Here is a 22,736-nt window from a genome sequence, read left to right on the forward strand (position 1 = left end):
ACAAGATATAGGCTTGCAGGCAAGAAATAGCAACACAGCTTTAACTGGTGCCGTCGCGTTGTTTATGGAGATGTGCTGGCCTCCTGTCTTGAAAGGGCGAGCACGTGCCGTACAAAGAACGTCCTGTACCCACATTTCCTACACTCAGCTCTCACAACATCGCGCAGAGATCCCCCAGCTCAGAGAAGGGAGAGAAAATGTGGACGGGAGCAAAAATTTAAAAAAAAAAAGAATCCTGTGATACAATCTGAACAATTGTTTCACAATATGTCACATCACGTCAAACTCAACGTAAGCTGCGGTGTAATTTGATGCTGCACAACACACCAGACCAAGTTTGTTTCTAAAGTACACAAACGGTTGCTGTCAAAATGTAGAGGAAAAGGTTGCAGATATAACCTTACAACAGCAGACACCATCCCCTAAAGAAACAGTATCTCTGTTATCCAGGGCATGGCGGACTCATCTGTCTAGTAACAGAGCTTTCCTGAGTTTACTGGCTATTCTAGTGGATATAAAATAAAGCAGGGAAGTTTCTTATTATTTTGAGGAAATTGATATATAGTGATATGTTGGGAGAGTCTGTGATGGTTCTGCCTTTTATTAGCTGGAACCCTGACCACAGATATTACTGGCAGTACAGCTAAAAGAAGCAGTTGGCCTTTGCCTCCAAAATTTAATTAGTTTGCTCATGTTATCATATAACAGAAATCTGAAACAGGGAAAAAAATAATCTATTCAATCCTATTAATTGTCCTCCATTTTCTCCTGGTGCCCAACTAAACAGCCAAACACATACAGTCCTTAATCTACCATTTGAAAAATGAAATAAAGCTCTGATACAAACTGTTCCCTGCTGCATCTGTTATAATTCTGGTCCTCATGTGAAGGGGAGAGATATTCAGATGGCTGGTGTGATGGTGGGAGGATGATGAGGAAGGAAGTCCCCTAACAACCCTGTCGTCATCCTTCTCCGGTTTGGGCAGTATCACATTTTGAAACACTTAAAAGCACTAATGGGCAGAAGTGGAAAAAGCATCTCCATGGGATCCATGCAAGCACACAATGTGCCATAAAGAGGTAAAGACACAGCAAACATCTTTGTCTACCTCAAGGTATAAGAGCTTACCCAAAAGCCACATCATTTTCAGAGAAAGGCTGTAAGTTTCTGAGAAAGATGCCAGATTTGCCACATTCCTAACCACAACTGGTTTTTTTTTTTCTTTTTTTATTTCTTCTGTCATTTTCTGTTCCAAATGGTAAAACGCAGCAAACCAGCAGAACCAGCAGGAAACAACTTTTTTACTGCTTCAGATTTTAAGATTTTAATATTTTTCAGTTAAAAATATAGTATTTTAAAGGGGCGAAAAATTGCTATGAAAATAACTTCCAAGAAAAATGTGCTGAGAAAGAGGGAAGGAAGGGAAGGGAAGGGAAGGGAAGGGAAGGGAAGGGAAGGGAAGGGAAGGGAAGGGAAGGGAAGGGAAGGGAAGGGAAGGGAAGGGAAGGGAAGGGAAGGGAAGGGAAGGGAAGGGAAGGGAAGGGAAGGGAAGGGAAGGGAAGGGAAGGGAAGGGAAGGGAAGGGAAGGGAAGGGAAGGGAAGGGAAGGGAAGGGAAGGGAAGGGAAGGGAAGGGAAGGGAAGGGAAGGGAAGGGAAGGGAAGGGAAGGGAAGGGAAGGGAAGGGAAGGGAAGGGAAGGGAAGGGAAGGGAAGGGATCTAACAAATTGATGTCAGCTGGAATTACAGGCTAGCATCTTTCTTCATAGCACTCTTCACATAGTTGGCTTGAGATGTCCTGCTCTTGTTTCTGCTCTTTAGCTCTAGGAGGTACTATCTTTGCTTTGCCTATTCCAGTTTTTAAGGTTTGTAATAATGGAACTCGTGGTTCTTTGGGTGCTTGGCTCAGGGCTGCTCAGTTCCCGTCCCATGGGGGATACATTTCTCAGAAGCGCTTCCTCGTGTCTAACAGAATAGACATGTTCAGCTAACACTTTTCACTTAAGACAAGCATGTTGTGATTAAATCAAGATTAGACGTTTTGGGCTCTGTTCTGGGTACTACGGCAAGTACGTAGTCTCCATACTAGACACGAATCTGAAATATCTGCTGATAGTTCATAGCGCTTCCCATTTAGCACGTTCTGCTTTGGACACAAAGCCAAAATTTTAATGATGGCTCACAGTCTGGTGTATTACTTAACACTGCCTGTCATCATTTAAATAGCCCATTCTTTAGCTGCACTATTTCAGCCTACAAATACAGTGGATAAAAAAGGCTGGAAAAACACAGGAATATAAGCTGGGTGTGAACGTTGGGCAGTCCCGAGTGAGCTGCGGCTATAAAAAGTTTAAAGCATGTTGTGCATCTCTAGAACTTTTTTGTGAACAGAAAGGTGAATCTCCTTCATAAATAGTAAGTACAAACAGGCACCAATTATGTCATGATCCGCAATCATTTAGGACCTATTTATCTGAAGCTATAAAAGCAACTCCCCCTGGCATTTTAAGTGTACAGTATGGATCAAATCTCCCAAAATGCTATTCTTGACAATGGAAGAAATATAGTTCATTTCTCACAACCTGCAGAAATAGAATGGCACCACTCAAAATTAATCCTAACCCAAACTACTTCCAGATCTCTTGGGGAAGTTCATATTATTTGGTACTTTTGTTGTGAAGTTGGTTTTCTTTTCCTAAATGATTTTCTCCCAAAGGTGTTAAACACAAGGTGCTCTCTTGAACCCAAGTCCTGGCACTATGTATGAGCTTTTAAATAAACAAGCCAAAATTGAGTAAATAAACCTTCCACTTGATTCTCAGATGACAATAGTTGCTCAAAATTCAGCACTGCAAGTGAAAAAGGAAATTACTTGTAAAAAATTAGGAAAAGAAAATGAATGGAATACTTGAGCTGCCTCAGAGCAGGCTGTACGCTTCCCACAGGCAATATGTGATAACAGCACTTTTTCATGGCTTGGGCACTGCAGTTGCAGTCATTTAATTCCCACGGTCCTTCGGTGCCTGTTCTGGCCTTTGGAAGGCAGGTTCTGCACTGGCACAGTGAAAGCCTGAAAGAACAGCCCTGCCAAACCACCATCATGATGAAACTGGGTACAAATGTCACACAGCTTATCGCACTACTTCCTTTAATGAAAAATATCTGCATTAAGGGTCATCACACTTGAAATCAAGGAAAACAAAAAGTTGTTTGAGGTGATTGTCTTCTTTATCAAGTATATTTAATTTCCTAAATGGCTGCTGAATAGAACAAGGACTAAATCAAAGACAAATGAGAGCAAAACCATCAAGGAGATCTATTTAAAAAACTCTGCCTATTTTAAGGCATAACAGTAAATCTGTAATAATAAAAATGAAAGGAAAGGTCACAATGAAGAGGGAAAGAGGAAACACATACATACATACGTATATAGGCACATGGTGTACTTCTATATAAAAGAAGGAGTGGAAGATAACAAGCTGAAATACATTTCTGGGACACTGTTACCCATTTTGGACATTCATGAACATTCATGACACCTACCGTCCTATTATTCTACCCACCTATGCACTTCAGGCCATCGGGAGCTGTATAAAACCCGGGAGGACACTTGCAGAAGTAACTGCTCACTGTGTTTGAACACTCTCCTCCGTCGCAAATTCCAGGAATAGTGCTGCATTCATCAATATCTTCAAGGCAAAAAGAGAAGCAGGGGCAGGTTAGCTCAGTTCTGCCACAAGAACAGGCGTTTTATCATTAGTATTAATGATCAAATCCAGTGGTCTGAGACCCCTCCTAACGTAGGTACTAGGGCCATACTCAGCAGTTTTGAATCAGGACCTTTTGTCAGGCATCTTATAAACACCAGTGAAACAGAACCTAAGAGAATACTGTATCTGTAAAGTGCAAAAAGCCAGAGAGTTTGTTTTACTGCTTAATAATGACAGATGCAAATCCTGAAATGCAGAGATTTACTAACTGTAAGTAAACCATAACCCCTCCAGTTTGAATTCTGCACACTAGAGCTAAGAGAACTGGCACGGGGCCTGTAATGACCATAGTGATCAGGAGCTTAATTGTTATATCTCGTGGTATTTCCAGCATCTCCTGGCACCATACTGATGCAAGGGTTCAATACGGACTCCAAGGGAACTGCAGCACCCACTGAATTGCCCATCCTTCTTCCTGCATTCGGGGTTTTCTAGAAATCCCTCATAAAAAAGCTTGGAGCAGATAGGCACTGCTGAACTAATGCAATCTGACAGGATTATAGCTAAAGCAGGATGACTGCAGGGAACAAAAATGACCTTTCCTGGCTTTCTCCACCAAGTGAACATTCTGAAGTTTCAACAGATTTCTAGACAGAAACTGAAACATCTACTGCAGGAGTCAGGCAATGTCCAGAATTCCCCGTAGATTTTTGTCAGCGATTTTAAAATAAAAGTCTATATCATTATTTTCTTTGATAACAAATCTCAGTCCACCTACTAAATCATCATCATAGATCCAATGCAGAAAAATTTTCAAAGTCTGCAGAAAAAACCCTAACAAAGACCTTCTTTTACCTGACCATAGCTGCATACATGAACAGAGGGAACTCGAATGGTTTCTTCCTCAGCTAGGGGTTTGTGTTATCTGCAGTCATGTGAATAACAACCTATGCCAGCCCCAGCTGCTCCTTAATTACCATCAGTAGCCCGCCTGAGATGTGCAGTTACTTCTCCCCTGGTTTCCAGTGGCTCTCTTAACAATGCAGATGTATCAGCTTAGCACTGCTCTCACCTTCTAGGAACCTGGAGCTTAAAAACAGCTCGCTTTTTTCCATGGTACCTACCAGAAGAATCAGCCAAGCAGAACACAAAGGGAGGTTGTGCTATAGAGCAGGGGCGTCAAACTCGTGTTCACTGCGGCCTATGTCAGCCTCACGGTTGCCTTCAAAGGGCCAAATGTAATTTTAGGACTGTATGAATGTAATTACTCCTCCCAATGTGACCCCCAGTGAACATGAGTTTGACACCCCTGCTCTAGAGTGATCAATGACAACTGCCTGTCGCATCCACCTACAATCAACCAGTTGCTCTCCCAACAGGGAGAATGGAGCCAGAAATCACGGCACCACAGGACTCTATGCAAGCTCTCCTCTAGAGATCCACAAACAGTTAGACACATGGCTGGAATAATGATTTCACCAACCACAAAAATTTCTGAGACAAAATACTGCAACACCACCCAACACGCCAAGGCAAGGAGTGAATAATATCGTAGTCATTAAAAATGATTGGAGGAATTTAAATGTAACGCCTAAACTGGAATTTGGCCCCAACAGATGGGGGAACACCCAAAGTCCCACAGGACTGTTAATGAGCATTTTAGCAAGTAGAGAGGATCTCTGTTCTACTTCTCCTGTGAAGACAGCAATATAAAAATTAAATCATATAAAAATTATCAAGTCCTCTCCCCCTAGCTAAAGCACTGGGTGCTCTGACGCCTTTGTGACCCCTCGCCTTGGCAGGAAAGGAGTGGAGGGACCGGGATGGCATACAGATAACCAGACCTCATGGATAACCCACCCCAAGTGGCACGGGGCCCCGGGCCCCCGCGCACACATTCCTCCCCAGCATCCTGCCAGCTGTCGTGATGTGGGTCACATTCCTCGCCTGGGTGTGGGAGAGGGGAGTGACTTTTTGTGCAGTGCTACTTCCAGGGTGTTGCCAAAGCCTCCAGTCCGAGTGCCCTGGGAGCACTGCTAAGAGACTGCTGGCTTCTGCTCCAGGATTATACTCCACAGGAGTCGCAAAAGTCTCAGTGACAAAAAATGTGGAAATTGAATTTTGGTCTGAATAGAGCCCTTAATTAACAGAGAAAAATGCAATTGTAAATGGATCAGATTCAAACATTTTTCTGACTCAAATTCACCAATGTTTATCTTAAAGTCAGTATTGCCACTGTTTATATAGAGACCGACCTTTTTAAAAGCAAAATCATCACTTTATTTTAGGGTTGAGCTTAACACAAACAGTATTTCACTATTTATATTAGTGTTGACATTCATATAAGCAACATTGTCATTGTTAAGTATGCGAGTTTAATAAAGGTAACCATACTCGATGTACTCGCAGATGTAAATGTCACTCCAGGAAAAATTACTCCCCCCAATCACCACAAAAAACTATTTACCTCAGCATTAATGCAACTGGAAGAGGAATGGTCATATGAAGGAGTGAAATAATGTAACACTTAAAATACAGTCTTCCACCAGCTATGCTCATGTAAAGAGATCTTAGGCCAACACACCTCATTTCCCATCTTGTTGCATTGTCTAATTGCACCTGATTATTTCAATCATAATCTTACTTTAACGGGGACCCACTGAACAAACAGCACTGGTAGTTCAGCAGACACCTCCCAGTTCTACTAAATCAGTGACCATGGACACATTACAGCTGCCAGAAGTTCTGCTAGCTGGATAGGAAGTCAAACCAAGCACTTGATCAGATGTTAATTATTATCTATTAAAATTAATTCCAGTCAATTCCTGTAAGGCAAATGCATTGTCTTATATTGGAGATTTGAACTTAAAACCTGAAGGCATAATTTAAAAAAGCAGAAAGGATTTTCTGTTGTTATGTGACTATGCTCTTAACAGTTGAATCACTACCCTATTTCATGCCACTGGTATAAACATGCTACTTTTAATGCCTCAAATTGTATTCACACCTACACATCTTTAACTAAAATTGCTTCGTACGGGCAATATGAAGATGTACTGAAAGTTAAGTCTCTGTCTGTTGAGGTTCAAAAAGGTATAGGTACGGAACGGAGGAAAGGAAACTTCATCTTATCTTGCAGCCAGGCAATAACTCCAAAGAGATTCCACAAGATGGGGCAGGAAATTTGTGGCAGGATTTGGGAAAGAACCAAGTTATCGCAGGTTTTTGGGTCCAGTCCCTCAACTATTACCAAGTGCAGGCTCTGAATGTGGTGCTTGTTTGGGTTTTTTTTGTCCTTTGTGGGGTTTTTTGTGTTTGGTTTGTTTGTTTTTACATGATTCAGCAATCAAAAATACCACAGGAATGTTCATACAATGCAGCCTATGCAAGCCTACAGTTCTCAGTCTTTCAAGTACTAATTCTTAACAAGGCACAAGTTCAGTCTTTCCTATTCACCATGTTCTTGGTCCTTCATCCACACAAGGAAAGACTTGCAATGTTGTTCTACCCCAAAGTTGGGTCACTTTCTGCCAAAACCATTGTCAGTCAACATGAAAACATGATGTGTACAAACTCTTCGGAAATTGCCTTCCCTAACCTGTGATTAAATTATCAAGTGTTGCTCGAAATAGGGATTTTTCTTTTGAAAGAGTAAGTCATAATTCTTTCAAAATGACTAAAAAAAATTGAGTGCTTCCTTAAAGGCACCTGATGCAAACCAGGGTGGTGCATGAACAGCTTACTCTCGCAGTCTCACACCTTTAGGATATTGAAAGCTGCACTCCCAAATCACTAACCACTTAGCCAACTTTGATGCTTCATTTAATTTTTGTCTAACGACTGAGAATCAGTTGTCAGAGTTTGAAAATTATCTGGACTTCACAGTAAAGAAGATTAACCAAAACTGTGGAACTGACACATTTGTTCCTCATGTATCCAAAATTCTCTTAGAGCAAAGGAGACATCTATGCCTGAATATTCCACTATAGAGAAAAAACACTAGCAAATCGCAGTTAAAAGATAGCAAGATTCCATCATCGTGCACTGCAAATTTCCACACTCATATCTAGCACCTGTTGGACTTCCAAAATCAGATGATCAATACAGAAAGGTAAAATGAGTTTAGAGCATAGTCCTGCAACCTTCATTCAGAGTGCTGAACTCCCATTAGTGTTAAATACAGGTTGCCTGAGTAGGTGGAAATGTGCTGAACCTCCCAGTCACATACACGTTTTTGTTAAAAGATCCACATAGAAACATGTGCCTCAAGCATTTCTAAAGCAACATATTGGTTAAAAATATTTTTAGTTTTACTGTTTAATTTGTTTCAGATGTACCTTTATGTCTGTAAAATGTTACATGAATAAAAGGCTGGAAAAAACTGCAGGGTCAATATTTAAGGATCTCTGGTTTAGAAGGAGAAAGACCATTATTTGTATTTATTGTGAAGAATGCTATTTGCATATGCAAGGCAAAAGAAACTGGAAAGTTTGTTACAAAGCTCTAAACAAATTGGCCCCAAAGAGAAGACTTTTCCCTCTTCGTTTTCGGAAGAAAGTTCTAAAAGTTCTTACCATCACATTTTTGTGTCACTTCATTAAACTTGTGTCCAGCTGGGCATTTGCACTCAAAAGATCCAACAGTATTAATGCAATTTCCCCCTTGACAGATCCCAGGGATGCCTTGGCATTCATCCACATCTATCATACAAAAAGGAAAAAACAGCCACTTTTAATTCATTTCTCAAGAACAGCCATAACAATTTGTCTACACAGAAATTAAAGTAAATATGCCCAAAACCATTCTTCACCCATCATAATATTATGATACTTGCTTGCGAAGACAGACACTAATTTTGTAATTACTCTGTGCAAAGTATGATTAAGTACACTACTCTAAATATTTTCGGCAAGAAATCACATGGTTATTATTGTTACAGACATTAAACATCCTACTGCTATTGCTTTGTTTTTCCAAAACATCTGGGGAATGGTGTGCAGAGAACACAACCTGCCAAAACCCAGGTTCCTCTGAAGTATCTGAAGCTGGGCACCCACAACCACTTCCCTCTCTGAGAATCTGGACAAGTCCATACAGTGCAGAGCCCATTGGCAAGAGATGCAGGATCTCACGGAGAGGCAGGCAGATCAGCACCAACGATTGTAAACCGCGTTTAGGATTTGATTCAAGGAGTTTCATAGCCATAATTAATGCCTCAGGAAGAATTATTAATGACCTGCTTAGACACTGGTAAACTTGGCAAGTTTTTTTCCCCTTTATTTCTCTCTTTGCTTTTGATTTTTTCACTCAGGAAAATGAAACAACAAAGACGATGTCGCAGGCTAGGTAGGAAGCTCAAGACAAACATTTTCAAGAGGCCCCAGTTTTTGGCCTCACAGCTATTTTAGCACAACATGTGTGTCATCACTTAGCTGCAGAAGTGTTGCTACAGCTTAGTAACAGCTAGAGAAAAGAGACTTAAGGAGGAGGAGTGGCATTGCAATAGGAGACAGTGGAGGTCTGGCTCACCATCCCCAGGGCTGCCCCGTGTCTGCTGCTCCCGGCCCTTTGGGAGCAGACAGAGAACTCGCCACTCTCCACCCCAAACGCCTGCGCTTCCCCTGTTTCCCCAAGGAGTACCAGCTCCTGCTGGTAAAACCCCTTCTCTTGAATTCCTGGGCTTCACACTAGGATCAGTTTCAACACAGGGACGGACACAAGCTGAAGGAGATGACGCCTTCAAATCTCCCTTTATAAATTGCAGAGAGCCAGCTGTAATGTGTCTTGGAGTCTGAGAAGCAAAGTATTATGTCTGTACAAAAGGCCAAGAGGCAATTTCCCTGGGAGCCACAAGTAGGAAGTCTGAGCAAGGCCAAGGGGCAGACGTGTACCCCATCGCACGGCGGTTTGGAGCAAATGGCACCCCCGGGCCGGGGGGCAGCAGCACAGGCAGAGCGGGGCTGTGCCTGAGCTAATGCTGGGGGGGCACAGAGAACTACCCCAACCCCAGCGCCCTCGGCACCGCCGCTGGGAGCAGAGCTACAGCAATATGCTGTGCTGTACTAAGAGCCACCAGCCAGACTCCACGGCACTGTACTGACTTTAAAAACAATTAAAAAAATAGAAGCGGTTCTCCTGGTCACGACGTCTGTTTCACAATCCCACCTTCTGCCTTTCACTTTCCGACTTTGTACCTTTAAAAACTTCAGCTGTGATATTAATTTATCTTTCGGCCAGACAGACAAAGTCAAACTGTGGGCAGCGATATTGTATTTACTTTTTAAAATAAACTTGCCCTCCCCTCTGCTTTATTTTTTCTGACTTCTCCACACAATAATAACGGTTCCTTTTTCTCTTCAGAGAACCTGGATTTTATTTAACCTGCTTTCCTTTATTGAGATTGAATATGGATGTGAAATCCCTGAAATGTCTTCAGTCTGAATGGATGTTATCTGATTTCAAAAGGACTGGATTCAGTACAATTGCACGAAAAATAAAGCTAATATGCGGTTCCATGGCAGATCTGTTGAGATTATGAACACGTTACAAGAGAAGGGAAAACTGGAAAGTACAAGTCAAACATACAGGGCCAAAACTGTGCTGGCACCACATACAGATCAGTGAAAATGTAGCTGCATGCTCTGAAATGTGCAGTGAGCAGAAGCAGCTTTATTCCGAAGCGCACAAACCCATTGGAGAGGTCACTGCAGCTTTTCTGTCCCATAAACAATATAACTAGGTGGGGCATGAGTTCAGGGGTGTGGGCCACATATTTATGCACATAAGATTTCAGAAATGTCCTGAACCCTCGATACACAGATTTTGTACAATTTAGTTCTGACCTTTACAGTGAGAGGGGGGAACAGAATGCTCGAGGTCAAAATATGCGCATATTATGCAACATACACAAACATGCCCATCTCGAAGTTCATCATGCCTGTCTGCAGGCACCAACCAAGATTTGGCCTCTGACAGAGGATATATCTCCATGTTTTAATGCAATGGAATGCCTTGAAGTCCTTCGTAGGAATTTCATGTTTAAATAAAATTACTCGTAGATTTGTAATCTTTATGTCCCCTATTTTCAAAAATATTGTAACTTATTAGAAAACGTTAGACAGATTGAAATAAACTAGCCCAAAAGATATGGTCCTGGGAATTTATAATCCACATCAGTTTAATACATAGCTGCCCCTGTTAACTTTCTCCTGTTTCCTGCCAGACATCCAGACAATAAAAGAATTTATACAGCTGGAAGTATTAGAATAAAAGCCAAAAGCAGTGTAAGGACTTTCTATGGTAAGGCATGCTCAAAAAGAAGTAAGCAACATCTGGGTGGATTTTACGATTTGAAACAAATGCAAATTCATTTCCAAAATTATATAAAATAAATAACAGGGCATTTCAAATGGCACAATACAGTTTTCTCCAGGTCGATGCAGTGTAGCTCAAGAGATAAGACACCCAAGTTGAACCCAAAGTCAACAAACTTTAGCTAAAAAGTCCCACACCAGATAAATGGAACAGTATTGCCACAGACTGATTTTTGAGTGTTTTGAGTGCTTTTTGAAACATCGTCAATTCCTTCATGGAACGATCGAGCGGTTCACTCAGAAAAACACCGTTACAGAACCAAGGGAAAGGGCTCTGGCAGTGAGAAATTCATTAAGATGCTGACTGCTCTCACATGACCTAAGTTACTAATGTACTCACTCAAACATCAGGCACTCACTGAATCATGAAGTAATGCATCTGACAATGTTTTTCCATTCTTCACACATATAGCTGAGAATGGCTTAGGACAGGTTATTCACAGCAGCATAACTCAATTAAGAATAATCCAGTAACAATTTCAGCAGCTTTTGGGGAAGCTTTGCTGCTAACTTACCTTGACAGGCCCCCGTTCGATGGTTTGGAATGAAGCCTCGGCGGCAGGGATGCGGCTGGGCAGGACACATCTCGCAGGGGTGGCCCCACGCTCTCCCAACTGTTGCGCAGCAGAGGGTTTTTGTGCAGACTATTCCACTGAGCTGGCCCTGGCACATCTGGTTGGTTATCAAAGCAAAGCAAGGGCCGGTTCTGTAATCTGCGCCAAAGACAGGAAACCTAATCAGCGCCACAATAAAAATGCACAACAATCACAATAGAGCAAAACAACAGCACATTTAGGCAAGTCTGCTGCAAATGAAATGCCCAGCAGCCCAACAATTTTACTCAGCCGTGTTCTGCAGGCAATTTTTCTCAAGTTTTCTTCTTATTCAAATCCACTGAAAATAAGCAGCTCTATAAATACATTGTGACTATTTTACCACGAGTATTATATACTTAAGATTCTGCAGGTCCCCTTTGCTGCTTGGGAGGTCTTTTCATCAGTTTGTTTTAAATATTCAGCGCATTAATTAAAATAATACTGATAAAAGAGTTAGGATGTTTATTCCCACAAGTGTTGTTCTCAAATGAGCCTCAAGGGAAAAGAATACAGACTGCAGGAAGTTTTTTGAGGACAGTTTTCGCTGTTACTCAGGCACACGCTATACCAGATATGTGGGTACGGCTGAATGCAGGGCATGTGTGGCACATCTGCTTCGACTTGCTCATGGTAGGACAGGCCACTTAGCCAACAGACACAATTAAACTAAGATGTTAATAAAACACTAGTAGGCTTTATTTTGTTCCATTCTCCAAGGGCAACAACTCAACAGCTGTACTGCGGACTCCTGCTGTCTCCTGTGCATCCGGGGTGCGCACTCCACTTCATTCTCCACAAGCAACCCTAAGTGTTTTTGTGTTATGGTGCAGCAGGACAGAGTCCAGCACCCTGTAAGAAGAGCCAGCAAATCATGAACCTGATATTTGTCTGATATTTGAAAAGGCTACCAGGTTCATCAGCCCAGGTCACTACATAACCCACATTTAGAGTCATGACATTATCAACTTCGCCAATTTTCGAGCCATTTCCAAACTTTGTTAACAATTACATTTCCACTAAATCATTGATAAACTGTGTTAAATAAGGCAGAAGTAAGAACAGATGCAGTTGTAATCTGCCCCGTTTCCCCACAGCAGGTGCACCTTGAAATCTATCATTTAACTAATTTTCCTTCCAATCTAGGGATGCTATGTCCATATACTATAATCCTGATTAATCAAGTCACTTGTTGATATAATAAATAAAATGGCTTTTTGGCTTGCTCTTTCTCATTGTGTCCCTTTACTTCCCACATTAATTTTCTACACTACAGCTACTATCAATTTCTTTTGCCATTTTTAAGCATTTTTGTAACGTCATCTTTCTCATTTCTCATTGTAGAAAAGCTGCTTTGGAAGCACGGAGTACAAAACCCAATATTACCAGCTTTATCTTATTCCTTCAGCACACAAATGAATATGAGTAAGCCATGATCAATTATAACTATCAATTAAAAAAATCTAGTTCCAAGACTGATTTTTCATCCTTGAACAAAGTGAGGTCTAAGAGAGCTATCTACTGGATACAAAACTCCCACTATTACAACAACGGATGCCAGTTCCTTTAGAAACACCACAATTTTTGTGTCAGCAACAGGAAATCTCCAGTGTATCTCCTCAGAATGAAATCCCTCATTGTAGAACGTCCCTATGGCGTTTATATATAGACGGTTTTGAAAGGACTAATTTTGTTCCATGTCGCAGCGGGACGCGGGCGTCAGACAGCAGCGAATTACCCATCTTGTATTTTATGGTAGAAAATGAATGGGTCAGTATTTACGATTGTTTGCTTTCAAGCTATAAATGACTTAGCAGTGGCTAATATGGCTTAGAAATATGGTGAACCCAATGAAATTAACTTTCTAATCATGCAAATCTTTCCACAAGGTTTCTCTAACAAGATGTAGGTTAAATATGCACTCAAGCTTAAGAAAATCCAGCTCCTATTTGTTATTATCCAAGTCCGCAGCACTTTAGTATGGAGAACTATAGGTTTTATTTTCCCCTAATCCTTTGCCTTGATCAGTTTTATCCTAAATACTGAGTTTTCTGCTGAGCACAGCTTTCCTTCGATTTTCTCAAATATCATCTTTGACCTTTTTACAAGTAAGATTTTCTTGCGCATTTTTAATGGAAAATTCTAAAGGTCAGAAAATGCCTAAGAAAATGATCATTTGGGTGTACGCACACAACTATGGCCACGCAGAATTCCACACTTCAAGTCCATTTTTTAATACAGAGGCTTAATAAAAAGAGCCCTAAAATTCAAGCATTTCAATAGCGAGTTTAAGTGTTTTTGACACAAGACCCAGGCCTACGAGAAGAAAAAGGAAATGGGATTCCAACAACACAATGGCAAAATGAAAGCAGAAACGTATCACAAGTAGAGAGATGTCCTTGAGTTGCACCGTTTTCCCGGAAGGTGTTTGGTTTTACAAATCATGCTGAGTTCAGACGATGCGGTAAACCCTAAGGTCAACACTACAAGGCACAGACTTGGGATACGAGCTTGAAACTCCAACCTTTCTTCTGTAACAACGAAGTTTCCTTACACATTAGTGTCATTTGTGATTACTCTACCTACTTCAATGAGTAAAGCTCAAATACAAGGTCCCAAGTGATCAGTCAGGAGCTGAAAAGAGAAGAAGGGGAAAAATATAGCCAGAAAAGCTATTACACAGTTAGTTTGGGGTTTTTTTTGGTTGGTTGGGTTTTGTTTGTTTGTTTTCCCCAGAGGTAACTTCATTTGAACTGAAAATGTTGAAATTGGTTTAGTGAAATGATTTTTTAAAGATATGCAGATGTTAACTCAAATGTTTTAAGTCACTTTGAATGCAAATTTCAGCGTGTGCATACAACCTTCAATAAAGCATTTGTCATGGTTACCTAACAACTTCATCTGCTTCTTCACCTACTTCTTAGCTATTTCAATAAGGAATAATTCCACAGGGAGCACCAGACAACTGAGAAGATGGCAGGAACTGTAGAACTGTACTAAGCTCATATATCGTGGGTAAGAAAATAAGGCTGGTTTACACCATGCAAGAATCCAGCTTATCACATCTGCAGGGAGGAACCAAGCTGCGTTTTGTTCTAGAACTTGCTCCTATTTCAGCTACAAATAATTTGAGTTATCTTCTCAAAGGATCCTTTGTGTTCATAAAAGCACAAGAGAGGCTGCTGAAACATGTAGTACTGGTGGGTTTTGATCAAAACCAAGCACAGCAAAGAATAATGAGAATTGCTCCAAGTAATGCTGGACAGCACCAAAAAGACTCCGAGCCCCAGGGTAGTGCAAGACTTTTGACACCAGACACACAACTTGAGCCCTCGGTGCATGTTAACCTCCATTTGTTTTCAAGCACAATATTGCTTTTAATGTAAAAATACAGTTTTAAAATAAATTTGAACTAATGGCACTAGTGCAAGAATGCTGAATGAAATTCTGCTCACTTTTTCCTCCAAGATCCATTCCTTATAAATCTCCTGTAAAGAGTTCTTGAATTTTCAAATGAACAGCATGATTTTGCAAACTGATAAGCACCTGTTAGGGAGGTTCACAGACTTTTCCACCTTTGTTAAAATAAATGGAAACTGAATGGGCGCCAAGGTCAAAGGATAAGACCTTAGTATTTTTCTTACCGTGATCAAGAGGAAAATGCCATCTCTTGCCATCATAAAGAAATGGGTAATGATAAACCAAGCGCTGCTTTTCCGGTGTCCAGCACACAGCACGCACAGCTCACACGGCGCCTCATGCTGCACACGGGCCGAGCAGCAAACCCAAAAGGGTGTTGGAAGGGGGCAAAATTCCTCCCGCCTGTCGGCACCGTGCAGGGGAAATCCTGCATGAACCCCCACAGCCAGCCAAGAGTGCTGTGCAACCAAAACACCCTCCGCAACACAAACGGCCAACTCTCCCTTTCTTTAGCACAGGGGAAAGAACGGAATGTTCCGTTATCATACAAAGAAATAAAGAAAGGTCAGAAAGGGCTCTAAGGCAAGTGAAGTACCTTGAAGTTGATCTTTATTACAACCTAATTTCCTGCTCAGCAGCATTTTTGTTTCTGCTGTTTGATGGGTTGATTGTTGCTTGTTCGCAGCAGGAACACTGGAAGTGAGACTGCACGAGGCAGAAAGTCTCGTCTCTGCAAAGCTCACTCAGTGCTGCTCATGTGTGACCCACCAGACCTGGGAAAGAGAATCGCCACCAGTTGTAGGTGCTCTCACACACCCAAAGAATAACGCTGGCTAAAAGGCTGGTGGTCTGAGTCTCAAGTAGCAGAATCATTTTAAGATGGTACATGACTTCGCGCAAAATTCAACTCTTTTTTCTCAACCGTCCAAAATGAGTGTTTCTAATGGCAAAACAATTGAAGCAATTCTGTTTTTCAATGGCATTCTTAATATACAAATGGGAATTTTAAATGAAAGAACTAGTAACTATGCAGTTACAAGCAGAAAAAAAATGCTGGGTAATTAAAATGCAGTCAGGTGAAGGAACAGTACAAGAAATGGAGCTTTCAGCCCTCCCTGGCCTGGAATAGCAGAAGCTGAGAATGCTATATATAAGAAAAGATATCACATCTCTGTTATAGAGGGGGAAATTTTGCCTTAAACACAACTTTCACATTAGAAAAAGTAGGCTCAGGATTAGAAAAACAGATGATGGGATTTCCAAAGGAGTTTCCAAAAACGTCCAGTGACTGGACACTTACATATGGGAAAAGTTAATGGGGGAGAAGGGAACTCTGTATGTATCAACTCAGATGTCACCAGCAAGTATGATATGAGAATGACACCAAGCAAATTATGGGTTTGGAACAGAGATAAATACAGTGTTTTTAAAAATGAGCTTTTGCTGAGCCATCAATGAAGAACCTTAAATTAATTGCAAAAATATTCACATATAATAATATTTACCTAAGCTGATTCAGGTGTGTTTACACAAACAAAACTCCTATCACTCCTCCTAATTTTAAAAACCAGGAATGGAAGAAATGTGTATCAGATATCCTGATCTAAAATCTGACATAAATGGTGACACAATGGCAGCATGGATCTGACAAAAACCACTTCGTTCTTTCAAGCAAGCCACGTTTCTTGCCAGGATTGGAAACTATGCAATACCTCTCACTATACCAACAACTATACTGTTACTGGAAAACCACAGCTTCCAGCACTATGTGTTTCACTGTACTTCCATTATTTTACTCTCTTCAGAGAAGGTAGCAATACATTTACAGATGGCGGAGAAAACACCATGGACTTCATTTTAAGAGGTAGGATCTGCTGTACCTGAAATGAGAGTTTTTGCAGTAAAATTCCATGAATGACAGAGTCCCAGAACACAAGAGCACAGCACGACCAAGCTGACCGCGGCCGTACGCACCACCACAGCACACAGAGCTGCGGAATACAAAGGTTTAGCATTTCAGGCTCAACTTCCGAACGGCCTTCAAAGTGATTCTAGGTATTGTCAGACATACTAAAATCTCCTGAAAAGGACAGGAAGAACAAACAGAATGCTTTACACACATATGCTTCCCAAAAGACTAATGCAAACTGGTGTGTGTCACTGTACCAGGGTAACAGCGATGGGCAATGTCCTTGTAAGTCCATCTTCACTTGCAAAATGTCCCTTTTAGTTGCTTGCAGGTTATCATCACAAACCCATGTTTTGCACACATGACTTTGTGGCTTTTAAGTCAGGAAAGTGAATGCCCGTCCTCAGGAAGCCATGGGATAACTATTATTGACCTCCATCTTTTCTAACGGTCCTGCCACACACCTCACTTCATGGACTGAATCGAAACCAGACACACAACACAACATTGCCGTGTTAGCTCAATGAACTGACTTCCAACCATTTAGAAAGTCAGACACAATAATTCTCCATGCACAGGTGACACTAAAACACCAGTTGATAAATGCATCCAATCACAACACTCTCTTTCCACATGGGCCATTTCCTTAAATAATTTCTCACTGTTAAGCACTCGCTGTCCTCTCCTCCCCCCAGCCAGACACCATTACTCAGCCCAGTCAGGTCCCAGTGTGTCATCATTGGAAAGTACATGGCAAAGATATCAGAGGGTATTCAGAAGGAAAGAAAACAAAACCTTATAAATATTTTAAAGCTTCCTACGATGCCTAACACTTCTTACTAAGGAGGTTTGGTAGGTTTAGCTGTGGTATGGGAAGAAATTATCACCACGGCACTTCTGTCTGCTCCCTCCCAGTGCTGGGGATGGCTTGATGAACTAACAAGAGCCTTTCCCAGCTGCCTCAGCACACGGTGCAGTCGCGAGCGCCAGCTGCTGAGATTTAACACCGGCTGGTGCTAAGATGTCACTGGAAGCCGGGACTGAGTGCAACCATCCAGGCGCTGCTTCTGGCAGGGGTATAAACCTGGCAGCAGCAAGGTTTCAAATACCACAGCTGTGCTGCGGACAGGTTACAGCTCCAAGTTGCCTCTCGTTATTTTAACAAGAGTAAAAAACATCCATGGAAGCATATCTAACACTCGCAATAAATAACTTCCACTGGTATCACAACTCTTTATTCTGCATTAGTCAGCCACAAAAGTGAGTTACTGCCTCATATATTCCAGCCCCAGGAATATTATCCTCTAATTCACGATTCTGATGACCCCATTTCTGCATGTCTTCCTCACCTTTGCTTGTTGCAAATTGTTCTCATATATTGACTTGCTGGCACGCTTCAGCCTAAATTTATTTTCCATTCCGTAAGCTGTTTCACAAATCCATTTCTGCACAGATGATCTGTTTAACATGTCTATCTATAGCAAATATTATCTAGTCTTCCTAGGATACTGGTTAAAGAACAGGACTTTTAAATAACAGCTTACTAACCATGTGAGACTAACATTATCAGTTGCGTCTAACACACAGAACAATCCAGGCTGACCATTTTCAAAAGTATTTTGGCAACCCATTTTCAAGAATAAATATACAACCATTTTCATGCCAATTTTGTCCTTGCAACTGACCCAGTTCTTGAAGTCTGTAACTGAAAAGTAATAACATTACAGTAATAAAATAAAAAAAAAAAAGTTCAAAAATTATTCTAGAATTGGAGTGATTTGTTGCACACATTTTAATCCAACACGCAGACTAAGCATTTCACCAAAATCAATGCTTTAGCTCTGTTGTTCCCAATTATGTGCGGCAGCAGTCCAAATACAGAAAATTGTTACCACATTTTATTCTTTTCCATGATGAAGAAAACAGTAAGCAATGCAGCTAAGTGCAGAATAACTTATCATCTCTGAAGAATCAGTCACCTGACAAACTCTAACCCACCCTACTTTGCTGTATAAGCTACAAAGGAACATTTCTTTGCAGATTTTAAATTTTCCAATCTCTTTCCTAGGCTAGCAACAATGAAATCAAATTCTGGGTTGATTTCCATCTCTCATTTTGCAAAAAAGTAACTAACTTTGGTGACATATTTATTGTCAAGACCAGATGATTATTAAGGAGAATGGATTCAACTGAAGAACTCTGGAAGTTTCACTCAAAAAGAACAAGTTGGCTGAGGTTTATTACTACTTTTAAAGAAGTGCCACGTTATAGAAACTCTCTTAACATACCACAAAGTATTAACTATTAAACAGCAAGGTAAAGACAAAGCTAGGAGACGAGCACTGTGTATTTCTACTCTTTGGCTCCAGAAGACACTGACTATAAAATAACTGAGACTATCCAAAAGTACTGCAAACTGTGTAAGCAAAATAGATCCCAATGACTTACACTATATTAAACAGACCAACATCCAAAGAAATGGAAAATGCTTTCAGACAAGGCAACGCACAGGATTTAAAGACAGAGCACTCACATTGGAAAAGGAGAGGGAATGGTACAACACATTAGAAATAACCTTCTTTTTTTTTTTCTTTTCTAAAATATAAATGTTCCTGTGCAGCGTCATGAAACACAATACAAGTGCAGAGCACTGGAACGAAACTCAGCCGGGTTATAAATAAAAAGGGGAGGTGAGAGGGAGGAATGGAGCCAGTTCCACTGCTCCGGCTAAGTGCAATGCAACGAGTGAACATCCAGCAGGAATGGGGAGACGTCCACTTGCCTTCAGTGGGGATCACTGAAAGGGAAGGCAGTAAATGTAGTAATGATGTTCTGGGTGTCGGTAAGTCTACGTTATCAACGACACACGGCCAAAGAACTTTTGTGGTTCTAACAGAAGGCAGAACTTCTGAAGTCCTGGCAGGTCTTTAACAAGGTAATTAGGGCAATCAACAATACTTCTCATAGACATGTATTTTTAGTGATATGATTTTCACAAGGTAATTAGGGCAATCAACAATACTTCGCATAGACATGTATTTTTAGTGATATGATTTTAGTGATGACAGATTTGGTACGATGTACATACTGATTGCTTTTTTTCTACTAGCCTGAAGACTTTGTAATAATTAATACTGTTCCTTTCGAGCAAGGTTGTAACAATTTTATGTTGTAAATAGCCAGCTAAAAAGACACACAAAATAACCTGAAAAACAATGACATCATACGGTATTTTGATTTTCACATAAATATTTTAACAATTATTTAATTTTGTGATTGCACAACAGCCTCCCCCTCCCCCCCCCAAAAAAACAACCTAACTCAAAAAGGGTTAAAAATTTAAGTCAATAATGTGCAAAAATTGCTTCAGACCCTAATATCTCACCCACAACTGCATAATGGAAAACATCAACTACTTAATTGAAATACCATGCAACCCTCTGTGTTACAGGATCACATTCCTTCCTCAGTGAATCTGTGGTATCACTCTGTGTGTACACCAGTGTAATCATGACCAGAATCTGACTCAGTGTGCATAACGACGTATATGGGATTTACATTAAGACTGTGGTCCAAAAACAAACATGGTAATAGCATGCACTCCTTAACTCTGAATAAGTCTGGTGGTATCTCATGTTGACTTATCACAGAATACATGCTGTAATTCTGGAATTGTCTCATGTATTCAATACCTATTGCTACAAGTAGGAATCACCTCTTTCCAAGAATGCAAATGAACTAACCATGACTCACTAATGTTTCCAATTAAGCAAGTATAATTTTATTAAATATATATACTATACCCCCCAATATGAAGTACAGGAGATGCTAACACGTGTGTGTTTCATTACTCTTACTTTTTTGTGCAGTTCTGGAGATGTTACTATGGACCCTACCTCTCAGTTATTATTCTTCTGGTCATCTTTGGCTTTTACAAGTTTTAGCAGGTCTAGGGTTCTCTCTCGAACACTTTTCTGTAATGTTCACTAAAGCATTAAATTGCTCTGTTCCTGACTGCGAATCATCTTCAGAAAATCTAAGATGCTCACAGAGATTCTAGACTTCTATATTTATCAAAAAGAGCCAATGAATATCAGACATGTTAGTATTTAATTCAACCCTCTGCCTCTATCATATCTTTAAGGATTATGGAAACTATTTAGGACAATTGTCAATTCAATACTCTTTGTTAAAACCACATTAAAAGCCTCATTTTCCCAAGTAGTGAGAGAGTACAGAACTAATTATAACTATCTTAAAACAGAAAAATAAAAATATATGAAACCACAGACAGTTATCAAACACAGGGTCAAGTTCTCACTTCCGAGCTGCAGGCAAGAAGAGTGAAAGGTCTTTATTGACTCTCCCGTTAGTGATGCAATAAAGAGCACGTTTTATTTTATTTTTTAACTTGAGATATTGGTTGACACAATCGCAAGTCTTTCTGAAAGTCTTTGAATTACTATGAATACTCTAGGCAAACACGGCAAACTTTTTGTGCTTTTGCTAAAAATGCGAGCAACTTCAGATTTCCCGCGTATTGTTTAACATTGCTCAAGTTTTCAACTGCATCTGTGTTGATGCCTTTAGCCTTTGTTATTCACCACACTTGCTGTGGATACATTATTTTAGTGCAACAGGTGTTGCAGATCTATTTTGACCTCAGTACTGGAAACTGACATCTCTTCTACTTGTTGATGGGGATGTCAAGTCCTAAGGTGTCATTTGCATCCACACACGGGGCAAATCATTAAAACTTGGGAAAGTCATCAGCCTGAGTGCCTTGCACACGAACATTCAAGCTCCAAGACTGAAATCATAACAGGTCTCCGCTTCCTCCCTGTTAGACAGGACTTGGTTTTGTAGGTGGCCAGACATGGACATCCAGCATGAAGTCCAGGTCCAGTTACAAGTGAAGGCTCATTGACTATGACGAGAAAATAACAATTCAGTGGGGGAATCCCACTGCTGTGACTTTGCATGCACACACCCACGTGCAGAATCCAGCCAGCACTGCGGGGGCGAGGGGAAGAAAGAGATCCCCCCAGCTTCACAGGCCTCTTTCCAAACGCGAGGCCACACTGGCTCAACCAAAAGTGACACACTCCAATCGTATTTTACTAAGTGTGTACTCACAGGGAATAGCATCAGAGTCTTGGAAAGCGTAGTCTGTACTGAACAGTTCATTACACTGATCACCGCACAGTTTTGAATGATTTCTCACTACTTATTTTAGAGATTCTGGGTCGAAAAACAAGGTTTCTCTCACCTTCATGCTGCATAAATCCCAGTGGTCCTTCAAAGGTGGGTTGTTTATTTTTGCCATGAGAATCACTGAAACCTATCTGCGTATAGGCCCAGAACATCTGGAATTACTGGTTTCAATTAATGGAGTTCATAAAAGTGATGCTCCAGAACATAAGTTAATGAGAACCAGATAGGTAATTTTTATGTGGGGGATGTGGGAGAAAGGAATCAGGGGGTCAGCAACTGAGTCAGGTGTCTGTGCACAGCTAACTAGGGCACTGAGGGGAACAAACAGCTCAGGCCTGTTCTTTGTATACTTTAACCTAGCAATGCTGATTTCATACAAAAATGGGAGATCTCAGCTGAAGGAGGATGGTGGATGCACATGCACGTATATCTGCCCATACTTGCACTTTTTTTTTGTCTTCCATTTGGGGCACAAACGATGAAAGCAGAATTTTTGTTATGATCTGGCTATACAGGAAT

At 40.8% G+C, this 22,736-nt stretch overlaps 1 protein-coding gene across 3 annotated transcripts in view; it reads right to left on the minus strand.

The window, feature by feature from the left end:
* The window catches only part of FBN1 (fibrillin 1), a 153,539-nt gene that overhangs the window by 82,193 nt on the left and 48,610 nt on the right, over positions 1–22,736 (minus strand). For all 3 annotated transcript variants that reach the window (XR_010475209.1, XM_065075856.1, XM_065075855.1), the window contains 3 exons: positions 11,597–11,794; positions 8,283–8,408; positions 3,562–3,687 (listed from right to left, as the gene is read on the minus strand). Coding sequence is in view for 2 of the 3 variants with exons in the window: in XM_065075856.1 (XP_064931928.1) it covers positions 3,562–3,687; positions 8,283–8,408; positions 11,597–11,794 (450 nt within the window). In the remaining variant the exon portion in view is untranslated. The remainder of the gene's footprint in view (positions 1–3,561; positions 3,688–8,282; positions 8,409–11,596; positions 11,795–22,736) is intronic.

This window comes from Columba livia, chromosome 11, assembly GCF_036013475.1.
Source record: "Columba livia isolate bColLiv1 breed racing homer chromosome 11, bColLiv1.pat.W.v2, whole genome shotgun sequence".
NCBI lineage: Eukaryota > Metazoa > Chordata > Aves > Columbiformes > Columbidae > Columba > Columba livia.